General features: G+C 45.6%; 1 protein-coding gene across 1 annotated transcript in view; it reads right to left on the bottom strand.

Moving 5' to 3' along the window:
• Positions 1-12,538: 12,538 nt before the first annotated feature.
• LOC136629103 (zinc finger protein 420-like) overlaps positions 12,539-20,025 on the bottom strand; it is a 43,139-nt gene continuing 35,652 nt past the window's right edge. The window contains exons 13-14 of the mRNA XM_066605237.1: positions 18,937-19,039; positions 12,539-14,633 (exon numbers count right to left, since the gene is read on the bottom strand). Of these exons, the coding sequence (XP_066461334.1) occupies positions 12,790-14,633; positions 18,937-19,039 (1,947 nt within the window). The 3' untranslated portion in view covers positions 12,539-12,789. The remainder of the gene's footprint in view (positions 14,634-18,936; positions 19,040-20,025) is intronic.

Here is a 20,025-nt window from a genome sequence, read left to right as displayed (position 1 = left end):
AGCGGAGATGCTTTCGCCGTCCTGCGTCGGGTCATGGCCGGTTGCCAAGGTAAGCAGGAGCGTCTCTAGGGGAGAGAGGGGACCCGCTGATGCTTAATTAGTTGCTTGGAGGTAACGGACGGAGCGGAGCTCAAGAACTTGCGACTGCCACCGTCCTCAGTCAGGCCACGCCCCCTGATTTTAGCGCTTTTATTGTTATGGGGGTGACACATGTAGCAGTGGAATGTGGAAAATAAATTTGATACCTTGTAATAAGCGAGCTATATTGGATTTATAGATTAAACACATTAGTGCCACTAAGTTTAAATAAAAGTCTTGAATGCCGTCACAATTAATTAGTCTTTGTTTCAACGATAAAAATATATGCTTGAAAATGTCCCCAAAATGTATCATATTATTTCTATACAATCCATTATATACAGGCAATTCAAGTATTACATTTCACTTTCCCTCTTGATTCTGTATATAAAACACCAATATCAAGGCACACACAATCCACTATATACAGACAATTCATGAAACTAATTTTATTTAAAACATTTATAGATATTTTTGAAATACATGAAAAAATCTTTGCAATGACATTATTAACTTAGGCCTCATGTCCACGGGAGGGTGGGATTCCGCATGTGGATTTCCGCAGCAGATGACCTGTGAGTCATTGTGAAAATGATTTTTAATTGCATGTGAGAGATCGCGGACTCAATGGTTTTTCCACACAGATGCACAGCGGATTATCCGGGTCGAAAAAAAGGCAACCTCAATGGAACAGTAGCCGAACCCCTCAAAAAGTTGTCCAATCCTCTTGACAAACCCTAGACACCATTTTCCATTGCTTTTCTGCTGTGGAGAGAGCTAACATGCCTTTTTCAAGAGCAAGAATAAATGCGCTGTAGTCCTGGCTGCTTTACAGCAGCTTTTTCGAGTATCAGCAACCGATGCTGGAGGAAGAAGAAGAGCCCAAAAGCAAGAAGAAGCAGAAAGGTCACTTTTCCTGTCTTTATGTTGACTTGCGCAGACATAAAGAGAAGTTTAAAGATTTCTGACACATGATGGTCGCAGGTTTTGACAAAAAACTGCAGCAGTTGTGGCCCAATTTAACATACGACATCAACATGCGGCAGTGCTTCTCCTATGAGGAGCGTCTGCTCGACACCCTGCGGTAAGATCAAGCTTGTTGGTCACTGTATTTTTTTGACCTAAAATCCTTTTTCTTTGTTTTTTTGAAATGTCTTTTTATTTGTATTCTGTGGTGTTCTATATTTTTTCCCCTTAGAATGTGTGGCCTCTCCTAGGCATGCTTATCTGTGTGGGATAAGCTAGACATACTTATCTGCATGGGATCAGCTATGCCAGCTTAGCTGCGTGGGCTCTGCTATGCCTGCTTAGCTGCGTGGGTTCAGCTATATGAGCTCTGTGGTCTCCTGTGGTTTGTATGATCTGTATATTACTCGCCATCCTTTGTTCTTTTGAAATGTGTTAAATATTAGTTTCTGCGTTGTCCTCTACCCTTTGTCGCCTAGAATTATTTTTCCTTTTGTTCTTTTGGAATGTCTAAAATATTATCTGTGTTGTCGTTATAGATTCCTTGCAACCGGAAACTTCATTGCTTCATTAGACTTTGAGTTTCTGCTGGGATATGATACTGTCACCAGGGTTGTCAGGAGGAACTGCTGCATGATATGGGAGCGCCTGAAAAGAACGGTGATGCTGCCGCCCTACAAGCAGCAATGGTTGGACATCACTGCCAGTTTTGAAGTAGCAGCGCAGTTTCCAAACTGCATTTTGGGCCCAGGATGGTAAGCACATCCGTGTAAAGAAGCCACATTGCTCAGGGTCCAAATATTTTGCCTACAAGCAGTAATGTTCAGTAATCTTGTTGGTGGTAGCCGACAGTGACTACCGATTTGTATTGGTTGATATAGGGGATGATGGAAGCACTGCTACTGCTCGCAGCTGAAGGGCTTTCAGAATGGACCGGCAGCTCCTTTTCCAACCAGCTGGCCCTGCTAGAGCCACGGTTGCTTCCTGGTTATTCAGGTCCAACAGCCCAATTCAAAGCGGATGAGGGCTTCTTTCCAAACCTTACAGGAAAAATATAACCTACCGCATTCAGAATTGTTCCAATATTTACAATTAAAGCATTTTGCATCCAGTCTTTTTAGGAATACGGGCTCTCCATTGACTTTATCCCTATTTGAACGATATTGCTATAAATACCTATATGCAAGAGGCCTCATTTCGCAAATTTACTCAGGATTGGTACATTTCCCCTATCGTACACAATTACTTTACATGGCGCGCTAGGAAAGTGACCAAGGTGAAAAGCTTTCAAAAGAGGACTGCACCTAAATATGGAAGTCTACTGACAGTAGCGCTAAAAATATATTGATGTTAGAAATGTCCTTTAAAATCTTATACCGTTGGTATCTAACCCCAGATATAAAGAGTGGCCTATGCAGTGCCTGATCACACTCCCAATTGTTTCCAAGGTTGCTCCACATTTGGTGGTCCGGTTCTCGGGTCAAGAGATAATGGATTAGGGTTTACTCCCTAATATAGTTAGTCACAGGCCCCAATATACGCAAAAACCCTTGGGATGCCCTATTAGACAAACGAATAGATAATATCCTTGCCCCCTGCATGACTCAAGGGAACTAATCTACTTCATTGTTCTGGCCACAAAACAAGTTCTTGCTCACTCATGGCGCGAAGCTTCCTTAGTCTTCACTGAGATCAAGTGCAGGATGGATTGATATCTAATTAATCATGGAAGGGACCCCCAGGGTCATCGGGTCCGACCCCCTGCTCAGTCCAGGGTCACTAAATCATTCCAGACAAATATGTGTCCAGCCTTTGTTTAAGCACTTCCATTGAAGGAGAACTCACCACCTCCTGTTCCACTCATTGATCACCCTCACTAACAGAAAGTTTTTTTCTAATATCTAATTTGTGTCTCCTCCCTTTCAGTTTCATCCCATTGCTTCTAATCTTTCCTTAACAAATGAGAATAGGGCTGATCCCTCTGCACTGTGACAGCCCTTCAGATATTTGTGGACAGCTATTAAGTCTCCTCTCAGACTTCTTTTTTGCAAGCTAAACATTCCCAGATCCTTTAACCGTTTCTCATAGGACATGATTTGCAGACCACTCACCATCTTGGTAACTCTTCTCTGAACTTGCTTCAGTTTGTTTATGTCTTTTTTAAAGTGGGGTGCCCAGCACTGGACACAGTATTCCAGATGAGATCTGCTAAGGAAAAGTAGAGGGGGATAGATAGCCTGCATTCTTTTATTCCACCAATAGAACAGGGAAAATCAGTTGATGTTCCATCTAATTTCTGAGACAAAACAGATACAAAATGGTAATTTAAAAGTTCGGCCCTGGGGGTGTGGCCTAGCCTGCTAAGGGGAAGGACGCAGCAGCCAGAGCTCCTGGGCTAGGAGCGATTTAATGCACTTTCCTGGCATCCTGGAGGGTGCATCCCTGGACTGGTAAACCCCAGCACGTTTCTCCCCTGACCAGGAGGAGAAGTTTGAGACCCTCTGCACTGGAAAAGACACCGGACACAGATCGCAGCCTACCTGGAGCGGTGCATCCCTGGGCTGGAGTTCTGGATGCGGGTGCCCGGAAGAGGAGGTGACTGCTCACTGCATTCTGCTCTTGAGAATATGGGTGTGGAGCCTCCAGTGGGAGCCAGGAGTGGAGAGTATGCCGCCGCAAGGTGAAGTGCTGACACCGAAGGATGGGCGAGCGGGTCTGAGAAGCTCCGTTCAGCACCGGAAGCTTGGGCGCCGCGGAACATGGCAGGCCTGGCAGCAACTGCATCAGATTGAGAGAGGCGCCCGTGATCCCAGTCAGAAGGGACTGTGAGAGCACAGCTGCGGAAATCCCCAGAGAGCAGTGGGGACAGTGTGAGCTCAGGCCTGGCAGTATCTGGCAGAGGTTCCAGGTGACCCAGCTAGGAAGTGAAGGAGCCGTCCTGTGCATCTGGCCGGCAGCCAGCAGTGAGCCTGCATACACACAGCTTGCTGTACATTGGGGGACACCTGCTGCAGATCCTGAGGCTCTCTTTACTGAGCCTCCACAGCTACGGAGGGGAAAGGGAGCAAAACCAGAAATACACTGACAATGCCCCAGCATATAAGGGTGAAGCTGCCTCCCTCCCCCCCTCTCTACTCTGCTCTGCTCATCACTTGCATGTTAAAATTGAAGCTGTGGGCCAAAGAGTGTGAATGCCTACAGACTTCCTGCTTCCCAACCTGCACAGACCTCTATATACTACTGTCCACTGATTTCTGACCTGCTCTCTTCTAACATCTAGTGGTGATGTGGTGTCACTGGCATTGCTGCACTATGAATATGCCTCAGCAGCTATGCATTAAGTATTAAACCACCTGTGAATACCCCCTGCGGTATATTATAAGCGCGAGCTTGCAGATATTTCCTACTATATCCCTCTGGTGTAATAGCACCCACTAAACAAGCTAAACATGTGAACAAGCTTCAACAATACGCCCGGCCCAGCGCCCCAATGGCCTCCTGATCTAATGAACCCTGTAGCCCCCAAGGTACAACCTCTTTGGAGACCGCGTCGGTTTCACCTCCTGCATCCAGCTCAACCATTGCTAATGTCCTCAAGGCAAACAAAGAGTGACCGCATCCTTTGTAACCCCCAACTTTTACCAGTTATCGCCACACCCTTATCAATACAATTCTGCTGCTGTGTGGCGATACGTTGCGTGTGTGTTTTGAGCCCTATATATATATATATATATATACACACACACATACATACATATATATATGAAACAATTTAAATTTTTCACTAATAAAAATTAAGTTTTTAGCTACATCTATTCTGTGAGGGGTTCTAAATAACTGTAGACTGTTCTGCCTCTGTGAAGATTTTCATCTTATAAGCATCTAAAAGCATTTTTAACTTTTTTGTTGTTTTTTACATACCCACCAAATCCTTTTTTATTGCTTTTGGCCTTTGTTGCAAGCCTCAATTCATTATTAGCTTTAGATTTTCTGACACTTGTCCTACAGTTTCTGCAGACCTCATTATATACTTCTTTAGATATTCCCCTCTCTTTCCATTTGATAAACATTTTTATTCATTTTTAACATGTGTGCAAGTTCGGTGTTCATTCATTCTGGTCTCTTTAAATCAGGGGTCCCCAACCACCGGGCCGCGGACCGGGGCCGGGCCATTAGGTGGTTAGCGCCGGTCTGCGGAACTTTTCTTCTAAACACAAGGCCCGCTGCCTTGTGCTATGTGGCCAGCGGCGTGCCGACGCCGCTGACCACTGAGGCGATTACCAGCGGGGGCGCCGCAGCTTTCCGCTGGTAATCACACTGGTCCCGGCACACACTGACCTCAGTGTGCAACCAGGATCCTCCTCCCCGAGTCCCCTGCTCATTAGTTCCGCAGGAGAGGACTCGGGGAGGAAGCGTGCAGGGCTGCACACTGACGTCTGGGCAAGCAGAGAGGGACCGAGGCTGACAGCGGGGAGGAGGTAAGTATATGGGTTGGGGGTGCTGGTTATTACTGAGGGGTGGGGGCTGCCTGTTACTGGGGGGGGGGGCTGCTTACTACTGGGGGGGCTGCCTGTTACTGGGGGGTGGGCTGCTTACAACTGGGGGGGTTGCTTACTACTGTGGGGGGGCTGCTTATTACTGGAGTGGCTGCCTGTTACTGGGGGGGGGCTGCTTACAACTGGGGGAGCTGCTTACTACTAGGGGGGCTGCTTACAATGAGGGGGGCTGCTTACTACTGGGGGGAGCTGCTTACAACTGCGGGGGCTGCTTACAACTGGGGGGCTGCTTACTACTGGGGGGGCTGCTTATTACTGGGGGGCTGCTTACTACTGGGGGGGCTGCCTATTACTGAGGGGTGGGGGCTGCCTATTACTGGGGGTGGGGGCTGCCTATTACAGGGGGAGGGGCTGCTGATTACTGGGGAGGCTGCTAAATACTGGGGGGGGGAGATAAATTATATGCTGCCGTATATGTGTGCTGGGGGGGGAGATAAATTATATGCTGCCCTATGTGTGTGCTGGGGAAGGAAGATAAATTAAATGCTGCCCTATGTGTGTGCTGGGGGGGGGGAAGATAAATTATATGCTGCCCTATGTGTGTGCTGCCAGGTGGGGGGGGATATATTATACTGCCCTATGTGTGTACTGCCAGGACATTCTAAATGTCATAATTGAATAAGTATGCACTAAACTCCAACCCCCTTTATAACCCCGCCCCATATAACCAAAGCCCCACCCATGTCCCGCCCAACCCTGCCGGGCTTTGTAAAAATGTTCTTGCTTGAAGCCAGTCCCTGGTGCCAAAAAGGTTGGGGACCACTGCTTTAAATGCTTCCCATTCTTTCTTCTTTTAGGAATTGTTAACAATTGTGCTTTGAGAATCTCAGTTTACAATATTTTCCAACCTTCTTGGACATTTCTGTCCTTAAGGACATGCCGCCATTGGATTCTTCCTACTCTCTTTCTGAGTTCATTAAAATCTGCCTTTCTGAAATCCAAACTTGAGGTCTGAGTTTTCTCAGGTCTTCCTCCTCTTTTTATGCAAAATTCAAGAATAACATGCCTCCTAAGGTCCCAGGAAGTCTTACTTCCTCAATCATTTCCTCCCTATTGGTAAGCATTAGGTCCAAGATAGCAGATCCCCTTGTTTTCTCTTCTATCCTTTTGGAAGATAAAGTTGTCAGCAAGAGCAGATGAGAATTTGTTGGATCCATTACTTTTACCTGAGAGAAATTCCCAACAAATGTCTGGATAGGTAAAATCTCCCATAATCACTGTCATACTTTTTTGAAAGCTTGGCCATCTGATGTAGAAAAAGTTCACCAATATCTTCTACTTGTCCGGGTGGCCTATAGTAAATGCCTACAATACTGTCTTTTCTGTTGTTCTGTCCTTGTATTCTTACCCAAACAGTTTCCACAGAACTACCATTCTCTGAAGCTTGAATCTCTGTGGAGATGAATGTTTTCCTAACATACAACGCAATACCCCCTCCCCTTTTTAGGTCTGTTTCTTATAAATAAGTTGTATCCTTCAAGTCTTGTATTCCATTCATGCCCGTCATTCTACTAAGTTTCCGTAATGCCTATGACATCATATTACTCTTTCTGTGTTAGAAGCTCCAATTCTCCTGGTTTGTTTCCCATGTTCTGTGCATTTGTGTAAAAACATTTGTTTTTGATCGGTGTCTCTTCCTCTGTGTGAGAATGCTGCCCCCTCCTGGTCTAAGGGTCCCTGTCCCTCACCCCCCAGGATTCCTCTTCCTTTGTGTGAGAATACTGCCACCTCCTGGTCGAAGGGTCCCGGTTCTTCACCCCCCAGGATTCTTCTTCATCTGTGTGAGGATGCTGCCTCCTCCTGGTCAGAGGGTCCCAGTCCTTCACACGTCAGGATTCCTCTTCCTCTGTGTAAGAATGCTGCCCCCTCTTGGTCAGAGGGTCCCGGTCCTTCACCCCCCCCCCCCCAGGATTTCTCTTCCTCTGTGTCAGAATGTTGCCCCTCCTTTCCTTCTGAAGTTTTTGTCTTTGTTCTTTCTTTCCACTTCTAATAGCGAGGTTCTCAAATGTATTAATTAGCTGCATATTTTTACCTGGCCTTTCACTTCCCTTCCCATATTGTTCTAGTTTAAAGCTCTCCTAATGAGTGAAGCAAGGCGCCCACCAAATATATGCTTACCTGTTTTTGTAAGGTGCAACCTGTCTCTAGCAAGCAGTCCATCATATAGGTAATTCACTCCATGGTCTGGAAATCCAAATCTTTGCTGATGGTACTACGATCAACGTAGCGAGTTGTTTACCTCTAGAATCCTGTTCCATCTTCTTATTCCATTGCCATCCACTGGGAGGATGGATGAGAAGACTACTTATGCTCCTAGTTCTTTCACTCTCTTTCTGAGGTCTTCAAAGTCTCTGCAGATAGTTGTAAGGTCCTATCTTTGATTTGTGCACCTGCAAGCCAGAACACCACTCGTGAGGTGTCAGGTCTACAGACAGCGGCCTTTCTGCCTCTCAATAAGGAATCCCCACAACCACCACTCTCCTTTTCTTTTTCACAACAGCACTTCTTTTTCTCCATTCAAGAGGACTCTGTGTGCTTACGATGCAGTTCTTTGTGGGTAGAGTAATTTCTTGCTGTAGTTCTTTCTCTCTGCTCTTTGTGGGTAACATAGTAACTTAGTATGTTAGGCTGAATTAAGACAATGTCCATCTAGTGCAGCCTGTTCCACCCCACCCCCCTTCCCCTTATTGGACTCCATAATGGCAGCCAGAGTAATCCCTGGATCAACATTTGAGATTAGCAACCCTGCTGGATATCTAATGTCTAGATCCTGTAACATAGCGCTTTAGAAAGACATCTGGTTCCCGCTTAAACTCCTCTATGGATTTTGCCTTCACTACGTCCTCAGGCAGAGAGTTCCACACTCTCACTGCTCCTACAGTAAAGAACCCCCTTCTACGTTGGTGATGAAACCTGCTTTCCTCTAAACGTAGAGGATGCCCTCTTGTTACCATAACAGTCCTGGGTATAAACAGATCATGGGAAAGATCCTTGTATAGTCCCCAAATGTATTTATACATAGTTATTTGATCACCCCATTAGCAGTCTTTTTTCCAGAGTAAATAATCCTAATTTGGATAGCCTCTCTGGTATTCCAGTCCTCTCATTCCATTTATTAATTTAGTTGTCCTTCTTTGAACCCCCTCAAGCATTGCAACATTTTTCTTAAGCACCAGTATCCAGAACTGTACACAGTATTCCATGTGGGGCCTAACAAGTGCTTTATATAGTGGTGGAATAATGTTCTTGTCCCTCTTCTGTGAGGGTATATGTATATATTGCCATGTTTTTATACCTGTATGCAAGTTCTATTCAATCCTAAAATGAGAAAAACTTAATATGTCGCTTTACATCAGATATTCCAAAGGTTTGCAAGGCTGAGAGAGATGTGTCCAGAAATTCAGAGATGATACAGAACCGGACACGAAGGCCGTGTGCTTGGCTGTTTTCCCAGAAGCGCCGTATCTAGATAACGACTGTTCAACTACATATATAATTATCACTGCCTCAGATGGAACTGCAGACTTTACATATATGGTTATGCGGTGAATTAGAGCCAATGAGACCATTACCCATTCCTAGTGATGTGACCAAAGGGTATAAGACCCCATGTAATCTGTAATAAAGTGCGCAGTTATGTCCTCGTGTGAGGAACTATACCAGACCTCCGTGTGTGGTGTCTCTTCTTTACCGCCGGCAGTGGGGCATTGGGGTGCGCCTGATTGGTGCTGTACGCCAAATTTCCCTGACACTTCCTTATATCTCTTTTAATGCACCCCAATACTTTATTTGCTTTTGAAGGATGTGATTGGCATTGATTGCTCCAGTTAAATCTACAGTCCACTAGTACCCCCAGGTCTTTTTCCATATCACTTTTCCCTAGCAGTACTCCATTTAGTGTATATTGGTGACATCCATTTCTCCTGCCCATGTGCATAACCTTACATTTATCAATATTGAGCGTCATTTGCCATTTTTCTACCCTAGCCTCCAGCTTATCTAGGTCCTTTTGTAGCCATACATTATCCTTTGTTGTATTAATTATCTTGTATTATCTTGTATCTCTGGCTTCATTTAGTGTTATATTACCGCTGGCAGCCAGCAACTGCGCGGCAATAATTCACAAACATTTTTACACCGCTCTGTCTCTGCTCGATTCTTAATCCAGCATGCTGAGGGGCAGAGGACGTGGACGCGGTCGCGGTCGAGGACGCGGAGTCCCAAGTGAGGGTGTGGGCATAGGTTGAGTTCCTGGTCCAGGTGAACCACAGCCGGCTGCTGCGGGAGTAGGAGAGAGGACAGTTTCTGGGGTCACCAGCTTCATATCGCAATTTTTGGGTCCACGTCATAGACCTTTTTTAAAAAATCAGCAGTGTGAGCAGGTCCTGTCGTGGATGGCAGAAAGTGCATCCAGCAATCTATCGACCACCCAGTCTTCTACGCCGTCCACTGCTGCAACTCTGAATCCTCTGGCTGCTGCTCCTCCTTCCTCCCAGCCTCCTCACTCCATGAAAATGACACATTCTGAGGAGCAGGCAGACTCCCAGGAACTGTTCTCGGGCCCCTGCCCAGATTGGGCAGCAATGGTTCCTCTCCCACCGGAGGAGTTTGTCGTGATCGATGCCCAACCTTTGGAAAGTTCCTGGGGTCCGGGGGATGAGGCTGGGGACTTCCGGCAACTGTCTCAAGAGCTTTCAGTGGGTGAGGAGGACGATGAGACACAGTTGTCTATCAGTGAGGTAGTAGTGAGGGCAGTAAGTCCGAGGGAGGAGCGCACAGAGGATTCGGAGGAAGGGTCGCTGGACGATGAGGTGACTGACCCCACCTGGTGTGATAAGCCAACTGAGGACAGGTCTTCAGAGGGGGAGGCAATTGCAGCCGCAGGATAGGTTGGAAGAGGCAGTGGGGTGGCCAGGGGTAGAGGCAGGGCAAGAGCGAATAATTCACCAGCTGTTTCCCAAAGCACCCCCTCGCACCAAGCCACCGTGCAGAGGCCAAGGTGCTCTAAGGTGTGGCAGTTTTTCACTGAGACGGCGGATGACCGACGAACAGTGGTGTGCAACCTTTGTCGCGCCAAGATCAGCCGGGGAGCCACCACCACCAGCCTCACCACCACCAGCATGCGCAGGCATATGATGGCCAAGCACCCCACAAGGTGGGACGAAGGCCATTCACCGCCTCCAGCTTGTGCCACTGGCTCTCCCCCTGGGCCCCAACCTGCCACTGAGATCCAACCGCCCTCTCAGGACACAGGCACGACCGTCTCCTGGCCTGGACCCACACCCTCACCTCCGCTGTCCTCGGCCCCATCCAGCAATGTCTCTCAACGCAGCGTCCAGCTGTTGCTAAGAGAATCGTTGAAGCGAAAGCGCAAATACGCCGCCACGCACCCGCACGCTCAAGCTTTAAATGTCCACATAGCCAAATTGATCAGCCTGGAGATGCTCCCCTACAGCCTAGTGGAAATTGAGGCGTTCAAAAATCCGTCCCGGAAAATTTCTGGGCGTGCCACTCAAGGGGTTAAAGGGGTTGTCCCGCGAAACAAAGTTGGGGTATACTCTTCTGTATGGCCATATTAATGCACTTTGTAATGTACATTGTGCATTAATTACACTGGCCAACACATATTTTGGTGCAGAGCGTTTGATAGCGGATCTAAGGTATATTTTGTGTGCTGATTTTAAATATGCCATCCATTTTCCCCTATCAGCTCTAGTTTCTGTGATATAGGCACCTACTGAATTTTATTACCCTATTCCATATTACACATATGATCGATATAATTAAACAAATACCGTACAAATTAGTGTTACTTTCTACAATATTGTGATGCAAGGAACAAAACAAAGTAGACTATGGAACAATTTATTGTTTTGCAGCTGTATGCAGCATGATTTAGGAAGGAGGGGTGGGCCCAAGCTGAACTTTTGCACCCGGGCCCCTGAGCCTTTAGGTACACTCCTGAACACAACGATTGTATAGCTATAAAACCCCACAACACCTTGGGCGACAAATGTACACAACCGTTCCTCCCTACTGGTTGTGACAAACTAAATGTACTAATAAGATTGGTGATGTGACACGGCGTGGCTGGCCATGTGCATTCGCTGAAACTATAGCTGATGGAGAGAAACTGTTTGCATATTCGTAAATAATGGGCCAAATATACACTTAATCAGTTGTAACATTTCTGGCACCAAAAATTTTTTACAATTTTGTTGGCCAGTGTTATGAGCCATACAGAAGTTATTCACTTACCTGCTCCGTTGCTAGCGTCCTCGTCTCCATGGTGCCGTCTAATTTTCAGCGTCTAATCGCCCGATTAGACGCGCTTGCGCAGTCCGGTCTTCTCCGTGTTGAATGGGGCTGCTCGTGCTGGAGAGCTGCTCCTCGTAGCTCCGCCCCGTCACGTGTGCCGATTCCAGCCAATCAGGAGGCTGGAATCGGCAATGGACCGCACAGAAGACCTGCGGTCCACCGAGGGTGAAGATCCCGGCGGCCATCTTCGCAAGGTAAGTAAGAAGTCACCAGAGCGCGGGGATTCGGGTAAGTACTATCCGTTTTTTTTTTTCAACACATGCATCGGGTTTGTCTCGCGCCGAACGAGGGGGCTATTGAAAAAAAAAAAAAAACAGTTTCGGCGCGGGACAACCCCTTTCAGTTATAAAAGTAAACTTTTATGAACAGTTAGGCTGGGTCCACACGGGACGGAATTTCTGTGCGGAATGTCCACACGCGGATCCTAATCCCGGGATTAGCCAGCAAAGTGGATGAGATTTGCAAAAATCTTATCCACATGCTGCGGCCAAGTAGAGCGGAAACGGATATGCGGAGCAGCAAACAATGACGCAGAATGTCAATTCTTTTTTCACTTCTGCAGCGGCCTCGCTCCTCTCTACGGGGAGAGCGGAAATCGCACAGAATTTCGGTGCGGCCATTCCACTGGAAATCCGTCCTGTGTGACCTCAGCCTAAGAAAACAAATTTAGAGACGCAGTTATATGTGTCAATGTGAAATATTCTATGTACACGGGTGATAATTAAGGTGGGATTGTTTGCTTTTGGAGAGCGGATGTTTATTGGTAATTACATACATTTATCACTTAATGCTGTAAATAACTTCCTTTTTTTGCGTATGATATGTCACTTTATTTTTTACATTTTTTTTGTACGGTTTGACAAAAACAGGTTTAAAAAAATGTCTTCTCTCTTGTGTGAACTTTTTGATGTAGCAGTAAATATGATTTCTGAGTAAAACATTTCCCACATTCTGAACAAGAAAAAGGTTTATCTCTTGTGTGATTTCTTTGATGCAGCGTTAGCTTTGATTTATGTGCAAAACATTTCCCACATTCTGGACATAAAAATGGCTTCTCTCCTGTGTGAAATCTCTTATGATCAACAAGAAATGATTTCATTGCAAAACATTTCCCACATTCTGCACAAGGAAATGGCTTCTCCCCTGTGTGTGTTCTCTTATGATCAACAAGGAATGATTTCACTGTAAAACATTTCCCACATTCGGAACAAGAAAACGGCTTCTCTCCTGTGTGAATTCTCTGATGTTTAACAAGGTCTGATTTCTGTGCAAAACATTTCCCACATTCTGAACATAAAAATGGCTTTTCTCCTGTGTGAATTCTCTTATGATCAACAAGGACTGATTTCACTGCAAAACATTTCCCACATTCTGAACAAGAAAACGGCTTCTCTCCTGAGTGAATTCTAAAATGTTTAACAAGGTCAGATTTCCCTGCAAAACATTTTCCACATTCTGAACAAGAAAACGGTTTCTCTCCTGTGTGAATTCTAAGATGTTTAACAAGGTATGAATTAGCTGCAAAACATTTCCCACATTCTGAGCAAGAAAATGGTTTCTCTCCTGTGTGAATTCTAAAATGTTTAACAAGGTATGAATTAGCTGCAAAACATTTCCCACATTCGGAACAAGAAAATGGCTTCTGTCCTGTGTGAATTCTCTGATGTTGAACTAGCTTTGATTTACCTGCAAAACATTTCCCACATTCTGAACAAGCAAACGGTTTCTCTCCTGCGTGAGTTCTCTGATGCTGAACTAGCTTTAATTTCCCTGCAAAACATTTCCCACATTCTGGACATGAAAATGTCTTCTGTCCCGTGTGACTTCTCTCATGTTTAAGAAGGTTTGATTTCCTTGTAAAACATTTCCCACATTCTGGACATAAAAATGGCTTCTCCCCTGTGTGAATTCTCTCATGATCCACAAAGGCTGATTTCACTGCAAAACATTTCCCACATTCTGAACAAGAAAACGGTTTCTCTCCTGCGTGACTTCTCCGATGCATAACAAGGTCTGATTCCTCTGCAAAACATTTCCCACATTCTGAACAAGAAAACAGTTTATCTTGCCTGTGAATTCTCTGATGTCTAACTAGCTTTGATTTCCTTGAAAAACATTTCCCACATTCTGCACAAGGAAATGGCTTCTCTCCTCCGTGAATTCTCTGATGATCAACAAGGACTGATTTCACTGCAAAACTTTTTCCACATTCTGAACAAGAAAACGGCTTTTCTCCTGTGTGAATTCTCTTATGATCAACAAGGACTGATTTCACTGCAAAACATTTTCCACATTCTGAACAAGAAAATGGCTTCTCTCCTGTGTGAATTCTCTGATGCCGAACTAGCTTTGATTTCACTGCAAAACATTTTCCACATTCTGTACAAGAAAAGGGCTTCTCAGTTTTTTGATGTCTAACAGGATGTGATTCCTCTGTAAAACATTGATCATATTCTGAACATGAATATGGCTTCTCTGCTGTGTGAGCTCTTTGATGTTCTTCCCTTCTGTGACATTTTCCCTGCTTATCAGTCTGTGACAAATCAGAAGATGGGACCCGTATAAGAGGATCAGATGATGTATTTTGGCTGTGAAGGGCTGAGGGGATATCTGGGATAATGGCAGGTTCTTCATATGTATCTTGTGTGATACCACAATCCTCTGCTTTAGTATCTGCAGATATCAGATCTCCCTCTGAGCTCCCGATACCGTCATCTGCAGAGAGTAAAACTGATTATTCTTTAATACTACATACCTTATAAATGATACTGATATTATAACATTTCCATACAAATAACAAGTCATGTAGCAAAATGTAATCATCATCTAAGGGTGCTTTTACACAGGCTGACAGCCGCTAGAGTAATCACTGAAAAGAGCCATTACGGATGACTGTCAGCCCATGTAAACACGGATCCTGACAGAGCGAGTGAGTAAGAATCGCTCACTCATCGAAGTCACTTGGTTTGCAGCTCACTTAAACACTAAGTGATTGTCGGTGCAGAAGAAAAACCAAAAACTACAGATGTGAATCGGGACTTACAAGTAACTAACAGGACTTTCATCAATAACATGGGGGTACTGGTGGATCTGAAAAAGGGTAATAAAAAGTAACTTGCAGCAGAGTCCTCCACAAGCCCCGGGTTACTGTCCCTGGTAGATTTCTGAACCAAAGCTACAGAAATAGTATATTCTATACAGACGGAGTTCGGCCATTTCTGCATCAAAATTAGTTTCTAATTTTCTATAAAGAACACACAGAAACTCTCCCATGAAGCCGGATGTCAGTAACACACGGTGTACGGCAAATATAGAACTGCTCATCTATAAAACAACCTAGTATATACAATCATTCTATATGCTGTCACATCAGACGAGGAATAATACGTCAGACCAGGAATAGGCCAGGCCACCTAGTTTAGAGCTCTTAAAGCTATGGCGTCACCTGCTGCTATTAGTGCTGACAGTCTTATTCACGGTATTGCCATGTCCCACTCTCTCTCACAGGCTGACAGAGTCACCTCCTTCCTCCCTCCCCGGCTCCAGCATTCACTGTAGTCTGAGTGACCATGCAGTGGGGGACAGTAGCGAGGTCACAATGTGAACCTGTGGGACAGAGTGCACAATACAGGGTGACGGAGGCAATGGAAGATGATAGGTGCTGTTGGGGGAAGAGTGAGTTATGGGGGCTGTTCAGGTACATCAATGAGGATTGGGGTTGTTTGGGGGATTATAAGGACTGTTTGCAGGATCTTGGAGGATGATGGGAGTTGTTTGGAGGGCATGGGAGGATGATGAAGCCACTTGGAGATGGACATGATATGGAAGGATATTTTTTGAGATTTAAAACTTTATTCTGGGTCCCATATGAGTCTAGTTATGCCACTGATTAGGGGAACAGAGGAAGATCATAATTGAGACCACAACGTGAAATTCCTGTGAAATACTGTAGATAAGAAAGGATACATTATGGCCGATCACACGCAACCAGACCGTGCTCACCGACTGCGGGAAGTAGTCATGTCATTATGACAGTATTTTGTGTGGCCAGCTATATCACAGGTTTCCACCATTAGATTATGATGCAGGTCCGCACCAAAATCTGCACAAAGTCCACACTATATGCTGTGGATTTTACCACAGATCTGCAGCTGATTTCACCATTTCAATTGAAGGAGTGAAGTTTGATGCAGATCCACATCAGAATATGTGCTAGTGGGGAAGATTGAAATGTGAAATAGGACACTGATTTGTTGTGGATTTTCCTCAGCAGAAAATCCACTCCGTGTGAACACATCCTTATGTCGGGTCGCTACTCACGGGCCTGTGATATATTCCTGCCCTACAGACTAAATTTTGTCAGCCAGCCCCTGACCATTACACACAGCTGCCATGAGATATATTGGGCTCCCATATAACGGGATTAATGAGAGCCCCAGGGGACGGGTGGGGGATGGGGTCTGAGTCTTAAGTGGGGGATGCTGAGCAGAATGGCCAGTGGGAAGCAGAGTAACCTGTCATTGACCACTGGGGGGCTCCTTAAAGGGATCCAACCCCTCGGGATATAATTCCTACTGCTAGTGTGCAGAGTGCTGGCGATCACTGACTTGGCTCAGGACATACTGATATCTTTATTGACAGGCAGGCAGCAGCCAGCGGTCAGCGGGGGCCTCTGTAACCATTTATCCTGCCCTGATGGCGGTCCGCACATTAGACTCTTCTTGATTCTGAACAGACTCTTTGGAGCCATTAGAGAACACATCTGTAAGCCGTTACTTTATCTCCAACCCCCTTATAATCGGCTCAGACGTTATATTAGGATGAAACTACTCGGAATCTGTTTCCCAATTGTGCCCATTTATGGCAACTGGAAGAGTATTACGGTGAGATCACACACTGCGGAATTGTATAATCTACAGTACAATGTAAGGGAGTGGGATTCTAAGAAACCGCATTCACTCCCAGCTGAGAGATAAGAATGTGACTGAGGAGAATAATAATGTGACTAGGAGCACAGGTAGTCTTCTCATTCATCTTTCCAGTGGATGGCCATGGAATAAGCAGATGGAACAGGATTCTACAGGTGAACAACTGCCTACGTTGATGGTGCCGTCAGCAAAGATTTGGATTTCTAGAACATGGAGTGAATTACCTATATGATGGACTGCTTGCTAGAGGCGGGTTGCACCTTAGAAAAACAGGTAAGCATATATTTAGTGGCCGCTCTGTTCACTCATTCGGAGAGCTTTAAACTGCAACAATATGGGACGGGAACTGAAAGGCTAGTTAAAAATATAAGCTAATTAATACATTCGAGAACCTCGCTATTAGAAGTGGAAAGAAAGAACAAAGACAAAAAATTCAAAGGGAAAGTAAAGGAGCAAGAGACACCAGAAAAGCTTGAACAGTGGGCGGCGACTAACAGAATGGTATTTAACAAATAGAAATGCAAAGTCCTACATCAGGGCAAAAATAACAAAAAAAGCACATACTGAATGGGAGGAATTGGGCTAAGCAGCAGCACATGTGAAAAAGACTTGGGTATACTAATAGATCATAGACTGAACATGAGTCAACAATGTGATGCAGCAGTCAAAAAGGCAAACACAATTTTGGGATGTATTAAGAGAAGCATAGAGTCTAGATCACGTGAGGTAATTATTCCCCTCTACTCTTCCTTAATTAGACCCCATCTGTAATACCGTGTCCGGTTCTGGGCATCCCACTTTAAATAAAGACAGAGACAAACTGGAGCAAGTTCAGAGAAGAGTTAAAAGATGGTGAGCGGTCTGCAAATCATGTCCTATGAGAAATTGTTAAAGGATCTGGAAATATTTAGCTTGCAAAAAAGAAGGCTGAGAGGAGACTTCATAGCTGTCTACAAATATCTGAAGGGCTGTCACAGTGCAGAGGGATCAGCCCTATTCTCATCTGCACAAGGAAAGACTAAAAGCAATGGGATGAAACTGAAAGGGAGAAGACACGGATTAGATATTAGAAAAAACTTTCTTACAGTGAGGGTGATCAATCAGTGGAACAGGTTGCCACGGGAGGTGGTAAGTTCTCCTTAAAGGGGTTGTCTCGCGAAATCAAGTGGGGTTATACACTTCTGTATGACCATATTAATGCACTTTGTAATATACATTGTGCATTAAATATGAGCCATACAGAAGTTATTCACTTACCTGCTCCGTTGCTAGCGTCCTCGTCTCCATGGTTCTGTCTAAATTCGCTGGCGGCTTGCTTTTTTAGACACGCTTGCGCAGTCCGCTCTTCTGCTCTGAGCACGAGCCGCTTCAGTGTGCTCGCCGCTACAGCTCTTCTGCGCATGCACAGATGAGCTGTATCCTCACGGGAGCGCGCTGGAGCGGCCATTCTGCTACCATCCTCTCTTAGAGGAAGGTGCAGAGCCGCCCAGCCCAGCCGCCCAGGTAAGTGATGGGTGACGGACTGACGGGGGTGACGCGTGACGGACTGCCGCTGTGGCCCCGGAGCCTACCGCTGTGGCCCGGGGGGGAGCCGGGGGCCTAGCGCCGGTTACCTGCTGCCTGGCGTTGGGTGACTGGTCGGTCGCGTTCAATCCCGGGGTCCGGTCGGCGGCTGCGGGGCGTCTGGTTGTTAGGGAGACACAGCTGGTAGCGTCTCGGGAGCGCGCACGTCGGGCTACAGCAAGCGACGGGAAAAGAGCCGGCGGCCATCTTGGGGAAACTTTTTATAAGTTGCTGAAACGCTGGAACTGTAAGTACAAACCAGCTAGAAAAGTCATTTACAGGGGGGCTTAGTAATGTATGCTTAATTAGGGGGACTGGGCAAAAAAAAAATTTCACTGCTTCCTCGAGACAACCCCTTTAAATGGAAGTGTTCAAACAAAGACTGGACAGATATCTGTCTGGGATAATTTAGTGAATCCTGCACTGAGCAGGGGGTTGGACCCGATGACCCTGGAGGTCCCTTCAAACTCTACCATTCTATGAGAATCTGTGACTCTTCTCTGCTGTATTTAGTGGTTACTACTCACCTGAGCGGTTACCTGTAGGAATCTCCTCTTTACACCGCTGATCGCCCCTCACATTTGTCTCAGTAGTATTAATATTGGTCAGATCTTCATCCGGATACAAAAGCTGTAAGACAAATATTGTAAAAGTCAGCAGACAGATACAAAAATGACCTGACAGCTGCAGTTATCAGTCATGTCAAAGTGGATGCCCCTTTTAAGCTACAATTGCTCCTTAAAGGGATTCTATCAGCAGCTTCATGAAGTTTGGCATGGAGCTGAGCTATGAGTCGTGGAGAAGGGCCATGCTGGCTTTTTCCTCCCGCATCATGCAGACTGACAGCTCCCACCTATTTTGTGTATAGAAAGAGAGCCGTCACTCTGCATGCTGCAGGCGGGGAAAAGCCAGCACGGCCCCCTCCACGACTCAGAGCTCAACTCCAAGCCGAACTCCATGAACCTGCTGACAGAATCCCTGTAATTCTATAAATGTTTGTATTTTGTAGCTGTATTTGATTCTACGTGATCATAATGAGCTTCACACTGCTGGATTTTATAAAGGTCGTCCCTTTACAACAAAGTAACTGCAGAATAACAAACACTTGTTTCAAAAGTAAGTGTTTTTGTCGATACAGATAAGGAAAAACAGATAAAAGAAATACACTTGTCCGATGATCATGGAGACAATTATCCTGGATTAATGCCTATATGTCTTGGTTTACTAGTCTTGGTTATGTGACATGTAATTGAGTTATGCTTTTATACTGGCACTGTTCCTAATATTAACTCTAGGTTTCCTTTAGTTGCTTCTGTGTTTCTGCTAACGTTGTCAGTCTATAGTAAACCGTTGGGACTGTAGTGTTGATAGGGGGTGAGGAATAAAGACGGGATGTGTATCATAGTTGGAATAAAATGGGCTCTGGGCGGTTGAACGGTGTTGGGCATTTTCTCACTGTGGAGACGTTAAAAACGCTTATTGTCGCCCTCATCCACTCCCGGCTTGATTACTGCAACTCGTTGCTGATCGGCCTCCCCCGCACCAGACTCTACCCTCTCCAGTCCATCCTGAATGCGGCAGCCAGCCTCATCTTCCTGTCCAGCCGCTACTCGGAG

Source organism: Eleutherodactylus coqui, chromosome 5, assembly GCF_035609145.1.
Source record: "Eleutherodactylus coqui strain aEleCoq1 chromosome 5, aEleCoq1.hap1, whole genome shotgun sequence".
NCBI classification, from domain to species: Eukaryota; Metazoa; Chordata; class Amphibia; order Anura; family Eleutherodactylidae; genus Eleutherodactylus; species Eleutherodactylus coqui.
This window is presented reverse-complemented; position numbering and strand designations above follow the sequence as displayed.